The 18,761-nt window shown below is 37.5% G+C and overlaps 1 protein-coding gene across 1 annotated transcript; it reads left to right on the top strand.

The window, feature by feature from the left end:
• Nucleotides 1-11: 11 nt before the first annotated feature.
• On the top strand, nt 12-16,705 carry OCIAD1 (OCIA domain containing 1). Its single transcript, XM_017805069.1, has 8 exons — nt 12-86; nt 1,496-1,580; nt 5,076-5,129; nt 5,605-5,652; nt 9,445-9,574; nt 11,715-11,923; nt 13,290-13,439; nt 16,269-16,705. Exons 1-8 carry the CDS (start codon nt 42-44, stop codon nt 16,304-16,306), a joined length of 759 nt encoding a protein of 252 aa, XP_017660558.1. The 5' UTR covers nt 12-41; the 3' UTR covers nt 16,307-16,705.
• The last annotated feature ends 2,056 nt before the right edge of the window (nt 16,706-18,761 follow it).

Genomic DNA, 18,761 nt, shown 5'->3' with positions numbered 1-18,761 from the left:
CGCCCCAGCGGCGCCGCGCGCACTTCCGGGTCAGGGCGGCCATGGAGGCCGGGCAGGGCCCGGGGCCCGGCGGTGACGCGGCCCAGGTAACCGCGCTGCTCGGCCGCGCTGTGCTGGGGACACCTCTCCGGGCTGGCGGTGTTCCTGCTGGGGTAACGCGGGGGGCTCGGGGCCAGGCTCGGGGCCGGAGAGCGGGGGTTCATGTCAGCGGCTCGGCCGCCCCTGCCCTGAGCTCCTCGCAGGCACGGTGCCCTTGAGGCCTCAGGGGCCGGGCAGGGGGTCCCGGCAGGAGGTGAGGAGGTGTTCGTGTCTGAACATGAGCCAGCAGTGTGCCCAGGTGGCCAGGAAGGCCAATGGCATCCTGGTTTGTGTCAGGAATAGTGCAGCTAGCAGGAGCAGGGCAGTGACCATCCCCGTGTACTCGGTTCTGGTGAGGCCGCACCTGGAGTGCTGTGTCCAGTTCTAAGCCCGTCACTTCAACGACATCGAGGTGTTGCAGCGTGTCGGGAGAAGGGCAGTGAAGCTGGTGAGGGTCTGGAGCACAACTCCTGTGAGAAGTGGCTGAGCGAGCTGGGGTTGTTTAGGCTGGAGAAGAGGAGGCTCAGGGGAGATCTTATCACTCCTACAACAAAAGAGGTTGTAGCAAAGTGGGGCTTGGCCACTTCTCCGAGGCAACTAGTGACAGGACAAGAGGAAATGGCATCAAGCTGTGTCAGGAGAGGTTTAGGTTGGACATCAAGAAGAATTTCTTCACAGAAGGGGTTACTGGACATTGGAATAGGCTGCCCAGGGAGGTGGCTGAGTCACCATCCCTGGAGGTGTTTAAGGAAGGACTGGACCTGGCACTTGGTGCCATGGTGGAATTGACATGCTGGTGTTCAGTCATAGGTTGAACTCAGTGATCTCAGAGGTCTTTTCCAACCTAATTGACCTGTGATTCTGTGTTCCCCCGGTGCCATTGGCCTTCTCACAGTTCTCCCGGCTAGCTGGTGGTCTGGAAGCGTGCCTGGCTGCACGGCTCTCATGGTGGGAGAGGGTCACACACCTCCAGCACAAACCTTTCACTTGCTGGGGAAACAGCTGGTCGGCTCTCACTGAATACATATGTAGGAACCAACAACATGTGTTATGTCACTGAAACCCTGAGAAGTACTTAAAGGCGGCACTTCCTGACCTGTCAGATTTCATCTGTTTGGAAGGCTGGTTGCAGGGACCAACACAGGCTTTTCTGGAGAAAAAGGAGTGAGCTGAGTTGGGATTGACTATGCACAAAGTATTTTCTGCTCTCTCATATGGTTTCTAGAAGTGCTTATTTTTTTAATGATATATTTCATGTGACATTTATGGACAAAAGCCACCAGTTTCTTAACTATAGAAAGTGGGTGAAACTACAGAAACTACAAGGTGTGAAAATTAGACATTAAGTTTTTTTGATTGAAAAATCCCCAAACCGTTCCTTTACTCATTCTTTTCTAATTTATTTCTTTAATGAAAGAGGGAAGTACCTAAGCCTTATGTGCCGACAGAGGAGGAAAGAAGACTCCTCAAGGAATGTGCTGAAGAGAGTGCCCGGTATAGAGGTAAGTTCAGTTTTTTGGTAAACTTGTTTGCTTTTCTTCTACCCTTACCTCTTGCTGTTATCTGAGGCAGTAAGGAAGGCCTGGGTCAATATATCACAACGGTCCATTAACAAGCTTCATATGGTCTAAAACTGCATCCCAGTAAATGCTGATCCATGTAGTGTTTACCTTTATTAGGAGTTTGCAGGCTAGAGTTTTGTGAAAGGTGCAACATAGTTTCTAAGTTTTATTCTTGACAAGATCTCTTCATATTTTAAGTTAAAGTGCTTATTGAAAGTCTGAAAATAGATCTAATTAATGAATGTCTTGTTTATTTATGTTTCTGATTTTTTTTGTTATTTCTACATTTTTATTTTCAATTTTTATTGTTATTTTTAGCATGCAAGAATAAAACAGTTTAACTTCTAACCATTGCTTTCCATCTTTATGAAGAGTTGTGAAGAGAACAACAAGTAGTCACTCAGCTCAACTTTTGGAGCAAATTTCTGTGTCTCTGAAAAGCCGACGTTTGGGCATAATTTCTGTTGTCCGTGGCATACTTGGTTTTTGTACACTTGGTCACACGGTTTGAACAAGCCTTCTGATGTGATTGTTACCTGCTGGTTTATTGACACTAGTAGGCTACTCCTGATAGGTGGCTTGACAGAAACCAGGACAGGTGAAGAATTTAGCAGCTGATTTGCTAAATTTAGCACACTGAGGCTCTGATTTCTCCTGGAAGTCAGTACTTTCAGAGGCAGCTTCTACGGCACTGTGATTTTGAATTAATGAATCAGATATATGCTTTGTCCTTCTCCATTGTTTTGGCATTCTCCTCTTCCACTTTTGTCCAAATACTTGGAAACCTTCGGCATGTTTGCTAAAACATAGCCATTTTCTGTATATTTTTGTAAGTGAAAAGAGCCACGTCTATTAGTGGTATGATCACGATTGGTTATGGCTTATTGATAATCTCTCTTCTGGAAGACAAAGAGGAGAGGGAGCTGTTTGCTGTTCCTGAGGTGTTCAGCTGCTTGGCAATGTAACTCATTGCCCTGTGAGTCTTTGCACAGTCACTGGGAAGCAACATGAAGGTCCTGTTGAGAAGCCCTAACTTAGTTTCTTGAGTTGTTTCTCTTTAGGGAGTTACAACAGTAACTGAGAATTTTTGGAGGGGGTGGGAGGGAGGGATTGTGTACTGTGCTGTTATCTCACTGGGCTAGCCTGAAGTCCATCACTATTTTGTAGGTCTCCTGTCTTTGTTTCCGTAGATTGTTGTATTGGCTATATTAAATACCTATTGCTTGAACTTCCCTTTGCAAGAGGTATGAGCTGTCTATGTGACTGCCTTGAAATCCTCACTTTGTAGTATATCAGTTTTTGTTATTCACTGATGTTACTATAAATTTGTGTATTTTCAGTTTGTTTATTTAAATTTCAAGCTGTTGCAAATTTTTACCCATTCTTACAAACCCTCTGTGTTTTGGCATAGTTTCTATTGGCAGATTCTGTTGGCAGTCATTTCATACTCCAGTCTAATACATATATATATATATATATATATAATATATATATATGTAGTAATGCTATACTGGAGTAACTAAATTTTAATCACAATATCATATGATATAAATTCTAACACTGTTGAAAATTCACACTACAAGCTACAACTTTATCCTTTGCACTTTTAATCTCGCTAACAAAATCAAATCATATTGATACAACTTTTTCCACATAAAACCATTTTAATTAGGGTACATTATATTCCTATCCTGATTTGCTATTGATATTTTCTGCCTTCCATTATTTTCCCTAGGTTTATTTTGTTCCTGAAGCAGAAAATTACTCTTTGTCCATAGCAGTAAAAAGCATTAATATTTTTTAATTTATAAAGCTTGTTTTGTTGGTTTTTTTTCCTTACAGTTGAGTATTCATATTAATTTTTATGTATAATAAATTTTCATTTAGCTATTATTCTTTTAATTTCCAGTTACCATTTCAGGTCACTCATATGCTCACATACTAGTGGCTGTTTCCAAGTGTTTAACCTGTCTTTGGTGTCCAGAATATTTGTGTTGGGCCTATAAATCATTTCAGACTTATAAGAGTTAGGCTGAAGTCCTCTGTAATAAATTCTTTTGAATATATTTTTCTTAACACACCCTCCCTCCCTTTGTTTGGTTTTTAATTTTACAGTTCAGCTTCAAATCTTTACTGTCATTCTATATCTCAGAAAATCTAGAACCCTAAATTTTGGAAAAATCTAGGTCTGGAATCTCTAAAAGCATGAGATTTTTAATCTCTAATAGATTGGAAGATTTTATTTTCTGGTTTTGAAGTGTTGCTCTAATCTTGCCTTAAGCCAAAGAGCCAATACTTTTTCTTAAAAGTGACATCCAGTCACATTTACCCTGAAATGTTGGTTGGACTCCTTGCCTAGTTTAGACTTTCAGAATTTATGAGGGAATAAACTGTTTATTTGCAAAGTATATTTTAATACTGTGACAAATATCATTTATCTTCAGGTATGAACTTAATTAGCAAATTGTGCACATCAAAATACTATAAACATCTAGTGCTGTTGCCAAAATTTCTCTCCTAGGTAACTTCTACAGCCTTTTCGTAACTTCTACATTTTCAGACTTGCATAAAATTAAATTTCATTATGGCATATCTAAATCTTTTATGTAGTTAGTCTTCTGTCATGTTTGTCTTTTTTTAGTCTTCTGTCATGTTTGTTATTTCATTGTTCCTGTATCTTGTGTAGGCGTAGTGATCTTTAATCAATAATTATCATTCTTGAAATAAGCATTCCTTTTGTTTCTTGCGACCTGCAAATGCTTCTTGCCACCTAAAGTCTTTCAATATGATAAAATTGACATGAACTGTTAAGCTGTTTGTGATAGGCAGTGATGGTCTTCAATGTTTGTTGTCTTCTCTGCATTCCTGGCCCTAACCCCAAGTTGTATAGTTTGACCCATAAGCTACAGAAAAAGCTGCCCTGTTTGCTGGTGAATAAAACATGTTACTTAATTTTAATCAATTTGATTTATAGCTCTATAAGAGTTAAACTTTTTCCAAAGTTCTTATGTTAAAACAATGTCAAGACTTTCGGTTATCAAAAAATTTTAGGGGCACTGGCCTCTATGCCTTCTGTCCTGAAGAACTGTGTATGCCTCCCTAGAGTTCTGCATGTTGATGCTATAGTAGTTGTAGCAGACCTGGAGTCTTGCCTGTAGAGCTTTATCCCATCTGACATTGGCTTTTGTATTTTAGGAAGTATGAAGTCTAATGCTAACAGGATGACTCATTAACCAGTACTAGATAATTTGTAATAGGTCTTAAAAACTGGAGTTGAGAATGTTTGATAATTTATATACAATTTGTTAATTATATATATCCTTATATTCTTATACAAATGAGCTTAGTAAGTAAGGCATAGCAACTGTCATTTTGTTAAATGTGACTGAAAATACTGAAAATCATATTTTAAGCAACTTCTTTTCTTCTTCACAGCTTTTCCTTTGGCTGCAGTAAGCATGCTTGGTACTAGTTTCTTAATTAGAAAAGGTAAAGTGTAAAAATACTTTGGTTTTGTTTGGATTTGCTCAGGTAAAATATATTTTTGCTGTTAGTGAAGTTACTATGATAATATAATGTCTAATCTACTTGTAACTAAAAGAAGTTCAGACTGTGCAGCTACGTGATTTGAAGTTCCTCAAACTAAAGAAGGAGCTGAACTTAAAATGAAGATCATGTGCGTTTTATGCTGTGTGACAAATGCAATATCTCACTGATTATGAAACAATATGTTCTACAGTGTGTAATAACACTATGATTAAATATGATTAAAGGGATAATTCTTAGATTTGTTACTTTTATGGGGAATTCAGATGTTAGGGGGGTTTTATTTTTCTTTAAATGTAAAAGAGTAACCTGCTACCTACAAACATGCTACAGAGTAACTTACACACATAACTACGGTTGAAGTTTTTCAGCTTAATTCTTAATTCTGATTGCTAATTACTTTCATTCTCATTTTCAGGTGTTCTAAGAGATAGCTCAAGATTTGGCTCTTTTATGAAAGTTGCATGTAAGTAAAAGCTACATATAAATTCAGCTTGTATTCACGCCCTATATTCTGAAGTCTTACATAGGTGTAATTCCCATGAGACCAGCTGGCTGATTACTGTGACTGCATTCTAGTAGAATCATAGAATATCTCAATTTGTTAGGGGCCCATAAGGACCACAGAGTCCCAACTCCTTGCTCCTCACAGGTCTACCTAAAACTAAACCATATGACTAAGAGTGTTGTCTAGATGCTCCTTGAACTCTTGACAGGCTTGGTGCTGTTCCAGTGACTGACAACCCTCTCAGTGAAGAACCTTTTCCTAATGGCCAGTCCGAACTTCCCCTGATGCAGCCTCATACCTATCACTGGTCACCAGACAGAGATCAGCACCTCCCCCTCCACTGCCTATCTTGAGGAAGTTGTAGATGTAGACTGTGATGAGGTCACCCCTCGTTCTTCTCTTCTCCAAGCTGAACAAACCAAATGAACTCAACTGCTCCTTGTAAGTCTGGTCCTTGAGACCTTTCACCATCTTGGTCACCCTCCTCTGGACATCTGCCTGACGCCCCCCTGGACATGGTTGGCCCTCCTGGCTGCCAAGGCACTGCTGACTCACTCAACTTTCCCTCAACCCAAACACCCCGTACTCTTTCCGCAAGGCTGCTTTCCAGAAGTGGGCCCGTGGGAACCTCATGAGATTCATCAAGTCCAAGTGCAAGGTACTGCACCTGGGTCAGGGCAATCTCAGATGTGAGTACACACTGGGAGAAGAAGCCATTGAGAACAGCCCTGCAGAGAAGGACTTGGGGGTTCTCATATATGAAAATCTGGACGTAAGCCAATGGTGTGTGCTCACAGCCGAGAAGGCCAATGGCATCGTAGGCTGCATCAAAAGTGGAGGGACCAGCAAGTGGAGGGAGGTGATTCTGCTCCTGTTCTGTGCTCTGGTAAGACTTGGAGTGCTTGCATCCAGGTCTGAGGTCCTCAGCACAAGAAAGAGATGAACTTTTTAGAGTGGGTCCAGAGGAGGCCATGAAGGTGACCAGAGGGCTGGAACAGCTATGAGGACAGGCTGAGAGAGCTGAGGAAAAGGGAAGGCTTCAGGGAGATCTCATTGAGGCCTTCCAGTACCAGGCTTATAAAAAGAGGGACAGTGACATTTTACATGGACAGACAGTGATAGGACAATGGCCAGTGATTTTAAACTAAAAGAGGAGAGATTTAGATTAGATGTTAGGAAGAAATTCTTTACTGAGGGTAGTCAGGCACTGGACAGGTTGCTCAGAGAAGTTGTGGATGCTGCATCGGTGGAAGTGTTGAAGGCCAGGTTGGATGGGGCCCTGAGCGACCTGGTCTAGTGAAGGGCATCCCTGCTCGTGGCAGCAGGGTTGGAAGTGAATGATCTTTAAGGTCCCTTTGCAACCCAAGCCATTTTATGATTCCGTGATTTATTCACCGTCTTTGAATTTGTGCTGTACCTTTTGTACAACTTTTGTTTATAAGCTTTGTATAAAATTGCTTGATAAATGTAGTGTAATCATATAAGATAAAAACATTGTAAATAGATACTGTACAAGCTTACTTTAAATTACATTGCCAGAATACACCCACCCCTCCCTTCCTAATTTGAAGGTCTTTTTTCTTGTATCTCACATGTCCCATTCAAGCTATTTTAATTACTTTTTTTTTCCTGGACATTATGTATGTACAATTGTAGGAAAACAGCAATTTCATGTGAATGATTTTTGGATTAAGTATAATCAAAAATAAATTAATAAATTAACATTTTCAATGTAATAGAGGACAGTACAACAGGAAGTTGCCATCTTGCCAATCTGCTCAGATATAGCCAGTTTACTTCACTGGGAAGAGGGTAAACCCCATGATTTGTGGTGAAGGAAGTTTTGTTTAAGCAGATAAATGAATGTGAGAGACTAGAGCTCCCAGTTGTTTATGCTAAAGTCTGCTTACTTTCTCTGAACACCAAACAATGGTATAACACAAACATTTCTAATAAATAAAAGAGTTGCAACTTCCCTGATCACTCCTACACATTTCTTGTTAAGGGCCACAGTCCCCCTATTTAACAGAACTCATTTTTTGAAATAGGGGAAAAAATAAGGTGCAGCTGGACTAGCCAGGATGTTCTGCCTATAGGAATTACTATACTTTCCTCAGTAGTCTTCTAGGCACTCTGCCAATTTACTGAAAGTTCTAATTAGTCAAGGCTGATATACTACATTGACAACATCCCTTCAACATAGCACAGAGCTATTGGTCCTCTCTCTGTCTTTGACAAAAAAGGGGAAGATTCATATGTACTTCATGTTAGTCTGCTCTGCGACCTGGCCTGTTTTATCCTTCTCTAATCAGCTTCTCTAAGATCTTGTCACAGTGAATGCAGAAGAAGCAGAGAACAACAATGTCTGATTTACTGTGCTAACTTCAAAAATAGGATCATCTGGCTATTAGTTCTGTAATAAGAGAAACCAAATATTTTAGCCAATAATTACTTTGAGTAAAAGATCTTCCTGAGGGATGCTTCCACTTTTCTTGACTGGAAGGCCTCAAGAAAAGGAGACTTTCTTTTTGTAATTTATGCAAAAGATTAATCACCTTTTCTGCTTAGCTTTATATTGCTAAATATTTAGTTTGAATTCTTCTTAAGCTGATTTAGGGGCTTGTAATTTTTCTCTTTGCACATATTTGTAGTATTTGAGGTGTCTTTTTTTTGTTTATCCTGCTAAACAGCTAAACCCTTGCATTTCTCTTTTGTAAACTTCACTCACAGTTGTGGCTTTTTTTTTTCTTTTCCCTTGGAAAAAGATTTTTAACCTCCTCTTGAAAATACAGACATTAGAACAGGAATCACAATTTCGGTACCAGTACAGCAGGCTAGGGTAAAATCCCCTTTTCTATTGATTCCCAGGTAATGTAATCTACAGTGTGAGAATCACAGATGATTAATGTTACTGGTAATTAACTGTGTCTTGACTTAAAGGTGATTGAGACTCTTTAGTCTTTATATGTAGGAAATACTCATTGCATATGAAAGAAGGTCTAGTCATTTTCCCCTACAAAATCAAGAAAACTGTTAATTGCCATAGAATCCTTCATAGTCCATTTGACCCACTCATAAAACTTGAAGGAGCCAGCTGATGCAAATCATAAGTTTTAAGCCCAGAAATAACTATCTTGATAATTTAGTCTTATGTCTGTACAGCAGATGGAGATAGCTCAAGCACTAAATTGAAAGTGTTTGCCTGGTGATTGCAAGGGTTCAGCTAATTCAGTTGTTTGCCCTCTGGCAGCCAAACTGTAGAATACTCTTCAGAAGATACTGGGCCTAAATGCTAAGCTTATTTAGACCTCTGTTCATACTAGTGAAAGCCTTTGCAAGATCTGACTGTTCTACTGGATTAAATTAGCAGAATTTACTACCTTTATTTATTCCTAACTGTTTTATCACCTTTGATAGTTAATTGTGACTTCTGGATCTTAGGAAAAAGTGATGCAATTATTTTTCTTTTTTTGTCACCTTTCATCAAGTACTAGCTGAAATCATCTGATGTTCATGCCATGTCTAAATCATTGCTTTCTGTCTCTCTTCAGCTGTTGCATTTGGTTTTAGTACCCTTTGTCTGCAGAAGAAGCAGAGATGATTACTGCATGTTTTTGGTTCAGATCTAAACTGTTGAGGGTTTTTTCTTTCGTTCAAGATACTATATAATTTATTTGATATCATTATTTTTAAATTATGATGAATATTATGATATGGCATATAAATCCATCTTTTTTTCTTTTTAAAAAGTTGCTGGAATGTGTGGATACCTGGCTGGAAAGATATCCTACTTGCCAATCTGTAGTGAGAAATTTAAGAAACTGAAGGATTCTCCGATAGGAGATGTTCTACGACAAGCTCAGAGACATAGTTCACCTAAGTAAGAATTTAATTCTCTTTTAAATTTAAAACTTATTCTTGAATAGGGCATTTTAAACATTAACAGATCAAGACTAGATTTGCAGCTTTCAAAGACTTCCGGAGCTGCACCTTCCCCCATTCCCCATTATCCCAGATCTACTACTTTCAGGAAACTGTATCTGTATCAGCTGGCAAGCTATAAAACATGCATTTTGAGCTCTCTGCATACAACCAATCATTTTGAGGAGTAGAAAAATGAACATTTTAATTTGCACACTATATTCCTTGTAAATTAAGAGTTTTTCCCACGTGGAATTTACTCACAGTAGTGTGACAGCACAAGTTGCCTCCTTAGTTCAGAAGTAAACTAAGATAACTGAAATAAAATAGTGTTACATTCTGGCAGTTTTTCCCATAGTTCAGTTGGATTAAAGTAGGAAAAGGATGGAAATGATTTCAGTGTTTATCAAAGGAAAGAACTCAGTAAACAATATCAGTGCAGGAAGAAGCATGGTGGTCAAACCTTCTGCTGTTTGTTTAAGTCCTTTACATCTGTAACAGCATTATGCTGTACATATGAGAAACTCATCAGGTTCTTAAAACTATTTCCTGTTTTCTTCCAGAATGTTTTCTACCTCAACTGGTTTTTAATTGCAAGCTGCTTTCAGAATATCTCAATTAAACCCTTGATTCAAAACTGGGAGAATAGTGTTTGGATAGTGAGTAGTGGTCCTCCTATGTATGTGCTAAGATTTGTTAAATGTTTATAAAGGATTTGATTAAATTCTTAAAAACTTTATAAATTCACATTTATGACAGTTTTTATTTTGTCTGCAAGGTTTACCTTTATTCTGAAATATTTATGGTTTTATGACCCCAAACATAATTTTAGGAATTACCTCTTCATGTGTTTACTGTATAGAATCAGCTGAATTGGAACTGGACTTGTTCCCTCACCCCCCTCCAGTTCCTAATATGAAATTGTCATGATTATTAACTGTGTTTACTCTATGTGAGAACTTGTTTAAGTGCCATCTGCTGCACCAATAAGTCCCTTCAACCTTAAACGGCCCATGCCATTTTATTTCCTAAGTAATAAATTCCTTTTTCTTGGTTGAATGATTAATTCAAATTCATGCCAATTCCATTATTATCCTTACTCGCTACCCTTATAAAGTAGCAACAGAAATCATTACACTTTCATGGTAATTATATATCTACTCATTAATATATTTTGGTAATTTGATTTGCAGCTAAAAATTGCAGTTAAAAGATTAGGTAGGTTTTTAAACCTGTCTTTTCATATATTTTTAGAAACATAATTGATGCAATAAAATGGCTTTGCTCCTTATGGTTATTGTGAGAATAAAACAAACACTAATTGCAAATGTTTTTCACAGGAAGCTAAGCAGAAATTAAAAGATAAATAAATACTCCAGAGATGTTCTAGTGGCACCAAGTGGTGGCATTCTTGATAGAGGGACGGTGCTTACTGGTTGCAGGGCCATACCATGAGTATAGCAAATGCTTTAAAATATCTGCCACCAGTTTCCAGACTATTCTTTATATGATTTTACCTTTCTCTCCCAAGAGAAAATTCATTAGTGTTTCTGCAGAATTCAGCATCTTCATAAACTTTCATAATTTAATTTCCCCAAGATAGCTGTTCATTCTCCTTCTGTTTGATACTGATCAATTGCAGCAGCTTCTAGTGATGACAAGTTTTAAATTGCAAATTCTTCCTAACAGGCCTTTAACTCTAGTTCATACTAGCACTAATTACATGGGCACACCCTGTACTATTTGTGTCTGATAAGGGTTTTTTGTCTGAAGATTCCCTGGGGGAAGGGATTGTCATTTTAGTCTTGTAAAGTGCAACATGCTTCATCTCTTTTCTCTCCTGTTCTGGAGATTTTCAGGTATGAGTTAAGATTCTGTGAGGAAGGGAAGAGTGTTGGGGAAGGAACTATAGAGATCTTTGCAATGTAAAGGAAAACACCCAAAACATCCCAAACTTTTTTTAAGATGATGATTCAGTTGGAAACTAAACCATTTAAAATAAGAGAGTATTTTCTTTAACTGCATGTATTGTTAGTCTTCTAGTTCTGTTTTTAACCTTAGTATTTTTGTATTTAATATTTAATTGTATTCTTTTCCAGCCGTTCCAGTCGGAAATCTGAATTTTCAGACTTACCTTCTCAGTCATTTACTGAATCTTCTTCTCCAAGACCTGGATTTGCACCTTCTTCTAGCTATTCAGATGATTATAGCTCAACAGATAGAGGCCTCTCAAGTTACGAACCTATTCCATTCAGTGCTTCCCTGAATGAATCTTCACCTACAGGAATTACTGATTACACTGTTGAAGGTGAGTTTTGTGTTAATGTTTAGCAGTTTGTACTACAAAGATTCTTGCCTTTCTTATAGGTACTGCTCTTACTAAACTATGTATTTTCATCCCATGCAAACATACATGGTACAATACAGTGGTTTTGAGTGAAAGATCTTGAAGTTACCAGAATTGTTTTTTACACAGAAGAGAACTGTAAGTATTATTTTGTGTAACTGTAAAATAAATTCAGGGTTTTTTCATGTTTTGTAGCTCTAATGGCAAGTAAAGATCTTGAATTAACTTACAAGGTGTAATCTGTTGTGGAACTGACCCTGCAAAAAGCTCAGCCTGACTGGAAGTTTTTTTTGATTGAAAGAGGGGCGAATACACCATCCTTTGTACTGAATAAACCACAGCCTACCAATTCCTGTTGGCCCTTCTGAGGTGACTGCAGTTGCACTGGCCGTAGCGCTGTAACTGGATACTGCTGTAACTCTGACATTAAACTATTTTTTTTTATTTTTTATAACATGATAACATTTAAGTCTCCTGGGAATTGAATGGATATTGTGTTCTATCTGGCAACAGTCTGATTTTCTCACAGAGAACTAAAATGGTTTTCAAGTACCATACTGTACAGCTGTTCCCTTCCCTCCAGTATGAACTGTGGTCAGCTGTTGCAGGGGAAATGCAGGATTCTGAATTCAGGTGTCTCTGGTACACAATGGAGGAAGTTACTGTCAAATGCAGACTTTTTTACTTTGGTTTGGATTTTGTCAACTCCTTTATCAAAAATGTTTTATTTCACAAAAAAAGCACCTTTGTGCCACTGGATTATAATTATATGAAAGTATCAGATGTAAATGTGTCAAGGAAATTTTAATTGCACTTCATAAAACAGATCAATAGTTGGTAAAAACCTTAATTATAGAACCAAGATTCTGCATTATAAATGTAGATAAAAGGATAAAAAGTTTATCAGGTGACAGATGATGGTTACTAATTCTTTGAAAGCAGAATTTAAAGCCTTAATGCAAACCCTCAAGCTTCACTCAGATTTCTTTTCAGAAATGATATACATATCAAATTTCTGATTATAATAAATTTTACATAAAGTGACCGAACTATTTTGTCTGTCAACTACCACATGGATGTTAGAATTTCCATTGGATAAAATTAAGAAAATGAACTAACTCCAGTCTTTCAAAGCAGTTTGACAAAATTAAAAGGATAAAAGGAACAGATTAACTAAAGACTATATACGTTCTCTGTTGTATTTAGAATTGCAGCTTCTTTTAATTTGGGATTGACCAGTAATGAACTGGCATTCTGAACACATTGTAGCCAAATTTTGGTATGCTATGCCATATTTGGTATATTTATAAGTTTGTTTTCTTTTCAGAACCTGCTCCAATTCCAGAAGAAACTCGTAAGAAAAAAGGCATCACATATGAGGAATTAAGGAATAAACACAGAGAGACATATGACATAATGCTACCACCAAAGGCAGAAACTCCAAACAAATTTTCACAGGAAAAACCAGCTAAGGAAGGTAATATACTGATTTACAGAAATACTTAGTAAAGTCAAATATTTGCCATAATGTTAAAAATGGTTGCAAATAGAAGGCTTAATTCTGCATACAAGCAATTTATCTTTACAGTATCTTCAGGTATCTCATATGTGAGGTGGTCTGTAGTTTCTTATTTCAAAATAATTATTTTTTTCAAAAATCCTGAACATCCAATAGCAAATTATAATTTTTTTATATCTAAACGTATTGCTTGGTTCCAGACTGAAAAGCTCATAACTTTTGCTTGATTGAGTATATCAAGTGACCTCTTTCAACAAAGAATTGTCTGAGCTCAGAGTTATACTGAAAAGTTTTAGCTGTGGGAGGGAGGTGTGTTTTAGATAGCATTGTTCTCTCAAAATAGAGCACATGGTTGATGGTTTTGAAGGGGAGGGTATTTATTTTTATTAATTGTTTCATGTGGAATTAGTGGATTTCTATAGAGGCATTGTTTGTAGAGGTTCATTTTCTACATTAAAACCCAAAGGAAGGAAACAGTATTTGGCAGCAATATTGGGATTTGTTTTCACAGTAAAAAAGAAAACTTTACAGAGCAAAATAAGAATGCAATGTCCTGAAGAATAAGATGCCATTCAGAGAACTTTTTGACTCAATCAGTTTTTTGAAAAGGAGACACAAAAGCAATCCATAACTGCTTGCTCTAGAACTTTTTTGAATTTAATGTGGCATCTGTGAAAACAATTTTAGCAAGAGGAATGTTTTCCCATTTAACACACTGCTGGACTAGTCACCTTGAATTGTTTGGGTTTGTATGCAGTGCACAGTCTTGGCAGCTATACTAAAACAAGACTTGTAGAAACAGCTGTCACCTCCTATTAGGCATAACGAGTGGTAGTAAGTACATGAGAGTGTATTAAAGCAAAAAGTTCTGAAGCAGTAATACTAAGCTTTGGAACAGTGTTGCTTAAGTGTCAGTCTATTTGATGTTGTGAATTACTTTCTCCAGATCATCTATCTGCAGTCTTGAATGAAAAATTATAAACAATTATTGTGTAATGATTTCAATCTGTTATTTCAAGGATAAAAGGCTTTTTCTCTTATCATGGGACTATGCCAAATGAGACATGAAAAAATTATTGAAGCTGTGGTTTTAGATTGCTTTTAAATTCCATCAGCTGACACTTTGTGCATTTACACAATGTTTTTTTCCAAGATACTTCTCCACAAATAGAAAGCCTAGAAATACCCCTTGAAAACGATACACAGAAATATTAAGCAGCATTCTGCAAACCTTGCCGTATTCCGTGGCAAATGTTGTGGCTGTGAAAGGAGAATGTAAATTTGTTATTTTATTTTTAGTTATTTGAGGTCTATAAAAGACCTCTATAAAATGTTGATCAAATAATGCATTCTGTCTGTTATATTTCTGTGTTCTGTTTGAAGGCTGTACTCGGGCTTTGAGAATAAAACCGCTCTCAGCAGTGCATGAGATTTGTAAATAAACTTTTAAAACTATCTCTTTGTATTTTGAGGGAAAAAGAGTAAGGAGGAAATACAGAAATTCAGGAATGCTTTACTCGTGCAAGTACATTTAAATCTACAGTTCAAACATTACACTGATATTGCGGGCTAAGATCCAGTTTAGCTTCTTGTGTCACGCTGGACGTGTTACTTGCTGTGTGCCTGTTCATACTCTGAGTCACTACTGCTTGGCTCATCCTCTTATCTTTGGTCCCTAGCAAATAGGAGACAGTGATTTCTGCCCTCCCTTGCAAGGACAGAAGGGAAACCAAACCATGTTTAAACCAGCTTTAAGCAATCTCTAACTTCCATCTGCCAGGGCCTTCTCCCTTCATTGTAGCTGTACAAATACGTGCATGTTCATAGTGATCTAGACTGGCCCATTTTCCAGGGAATGAGTGCAACCTGTTCAGCTGCCATAGTTAATAGAAATGGAAATCAAATTGTACTTACAGAGAGCTTCTCATTGTGCCTCACTGCAGTATCAGTCACTCCAAAGAGATTTGTCAGGGTATTATGATCAGTTTGCTGATAACTCAATGAGACAAGGGTCAGGCATTCTGCTCTATTCCATGGGTTCTGCTGCACATAGTTAGTAATAAACAGTGAGCTTAGTAAATAATTTGCAAGTAGATTTATAAAGGGTTGCCTGACTAGTGTCAGCATTCCTACTGGATCGTATAGATCCATCCTTAGCCTTTTCAGTGATGGCAGTCAATCATGGACTGCTTTGCAGGTCACTTTCAAGAGAACCTATTTTCACTTTCTGGTCAGTTATGGGTGACATATTTCTGGACAAAGCCGTTAGACCAGCACCCTGTTTTTTTACTCTCTGACTCACTCCTATGCTAAAGGAAGCTGCCAAATAATAATGGCTGAGTAGTTTCCTAGTAGGGATTACTGATTTCTTTTTTTTGTCTTTGAACATGTTTTTAACTATCCTGAATCCATCCAACTGTACATGTAACTAGATTATGTAGCCTCATTATTTATTGTAACATTCCTTGCCTGTTTCCTCCAATTGTCTTTGTTTCATCCACATGTTACATTTGTTTAAAAGTAATTACAAATTCTATAGAGCAGGAATTAGCACAGTAGGCCTTCTGATTGAATATTAATTCATTAAGGAATAATGATTAACAAAGTCCTCTCCCCATTTATTCAAAAGTAGCTTTAATTAGATGTATGTTATGCTGTGAGTGACACTCCCCCTACTCACCATTTCAAATGATAGTGCACTTTATCATACTTTTTGGCATTGTTTATATGATAAACTTTTGCAGTTAAACTGTCATATATGACTACTTTTTTTTTTCTTTTCTTTAGTTAAAGTAAATAAATACGGAGATACCTGGGATGAGTAAGAGTCAAATGAAGAAATGAAGAAAATTACCTCCTATCTGCTAACTTGAACTTCATCTAGATTAGTCACAAGTATCACCACCTATGGTGTGCTCTGCCAGGCACAGCTATTAATAAATGAGGAGAAAATCCTGACTTGCCAGAAGATTTTTAAAAAGTATTTATGCATAATTTTTTTTAATTTTGCATAAATGGCAAATGAGGCTATTGTGACATGTCATGACTACAAACCATTTCTGCTGTTGTTTAAGAATAAAAAGGGTAACTGAATGTATATGAATGTATAGCAAAAGGTAAAAATACATGTAAATAAATGCAATCACATGTATTGAGAAGGGAAGAATATCAGAGCCTTCTCAAATTTTCAAGACTTGCATTAAAAGTTACCTGTAGAACTCTCACTTTGTTTTGTGCGAAAGTGATATGCTGGAAACTTCAAATTGTTGTCATGCTTGGTTTGTCATGTCAGGAATAACACTGAACTGTTCAGGGGGGAAGGGCCAAGGAGCTGAGGCAGACACAGAAGTAACTGTACTTAATTTTTTCAAAACTCTTTCATGGTGCCAGATGTATTTTTAGACCGATGCAGTGACTTGCCCACAATGGGTTTCTCCAGGCACTCAGTTCCAAAGAAAATGATTGAATGAAAGTGCTGGTATTTAAACTAGCTACATTTAAGTGCAGAAGGCTGAACCTGACAAACTTTGGTAAAAGCTTGAACAATATTTTGACTTTTAATATCAAGCTCTGTCTATTTAGCCTTATTTCTCAATTTGTGCATGTCATGACAAAACCCCCATGTTTGTGGAGAAAAGATCCCAATTAATGGAATATTGTGTTATAATGATCTGTAAGAAAAGAGTTACATTGGCAAAACTGTGAAGAGTATTTCCTGCTGTTTGCATCACCTGCTCTGTCTCAACCAAAATGTTGCCCTTGCTTATGGATTCTCATATGCTCGCCTGTGCAGTTTCATCTCCTAGCATTGTGTTTATTTCAGGGTTTTGGCTATAAGGGAGCAAAAACCATGAAGTTTGATAGCATAAAAGCATTCCCTGACATCCTTGTTGGAGCTGAAAAATAACTTGCCTACCAAGTTGAAAATTCTCAAAGACTTTATTGATTGAGTGGACTTACAGAAGAATATCATAAATGAGAAGATAATGGGAGGGGGTACAGAGCAATCAGCTGAAGTGAGGAGGAAAATGGGGAGAAGAGGAGGATGCTTAAAGAGCTAAATACTGCTTATAATAATCGAAACAGGGAGATTGCTTTCAGAAAAGCTGATCTTCTAAAAAAATGAATGTGCTAATCAGACGATGAAGTTGTATCAGAAATTTACCTTTTAGAGAATGCTTCTCATGGCTGTGATGGGTGAACTCTGAAAATACACTGTCCACGAGAATTACATTGCTGTGGTGTTCAGTGTGCTATTCCAAAGCTGATTAGCTTTATCATGAAAATATTCACAGAGTTTCTTAGTTGTGAGTTATCCTGCAAGTAAGAAGATGTAGAAGATTTAGATGATAATAGTGGAGCAGATTCCTGTGATGGTGCCTTCCTGCAAAGTGTCTTGCCTCAAATTAATATTTTTGAGTGGACAAGCACAGCATTTTATATAAATTGTATTAAGAATTTTTTTCCCTTTCTTAGAGGACAAAATAAAAGGCATGCTAATTAATGTTGTTCTACTTGAGGTAACGTGTATACACAGGATTTCTAAATTGAATATAAAGCTTTCATTCTGTTGCATCTAGTTAATATCTCTCAGAGGACATACTTTTTTTTCTACTTGGTAACAAATTTGGCTTGTCATCAAACAATTTAAAATTCTTTTGCTCTCCATCAAATCCATAATAAATATTAAATACAGGAGAGTTCACAATCATAGCTGTTAATTTAATAGGGTATTGGGAACTGATGTTTTGTCAAACTTGGGTCATGTTCAGTTTGCTGTGACGTGTGTCTGGAGCCCCTGATTCACTAAACAGCCATGGGAGTTCAGTCTTCTTCCTTCCCTTTTCCTGCACATCTTCTGTTAGTACCACCTTGTTTCAGAGTGGGTTTTTACAGTCTCATGATTTCATAGCATAGACCCAGTCACCCATGAGCAGCTTGTTCATACTGCACTTCCATGACTTCTGGGAATTTTTAACTGAATCCCAGTGTCTTGGAGCTGATGGCAGGGTTATTGTTGCTGGAAGCAGTGTAACTAGGTGTAAAGGACTAGTAGGAAGGGGGAATGTGCAAAGAAAGCATGACAGACCCTCTCATTTTAAGTTTACATGTATTTCCAGCTAATGCATGCCATATTTTATTTAATTTGTTAAACAGGCCAGCTGTTTTCCTGGAATATATGTCCCTTACTATCTTTCAAAAAACATAGTAAGAATTAACTTTGCATTATAAATTGTATTTCCAATCACATATTTTTACAATCTGGCATAACCACAAAGA

The sequence above is a fragment of the Lepidothrix coronata genome, unplaced genomic scaffold (genome assembly GCF_001604755.1).
Source record: "Lepidothrix coronata isolate B3197 unplaced genomic scaffold, Lepidothrix_coronata-1.0 Scaffold0, whole genome shotgun sequence".
Taxonomy (NCBI): domain Eukaryota; kingdom Metazoa; phylum Chordata; class Aves; order Passeriformes; family Pipridae; genus Lepidothrix; species Lepidothrix coronata.
The sequence above is the reverse complement of the archived record's forward strand: the minus strand, read 5'-3'. Positions and strand labels throughout refer to the sequence as shown.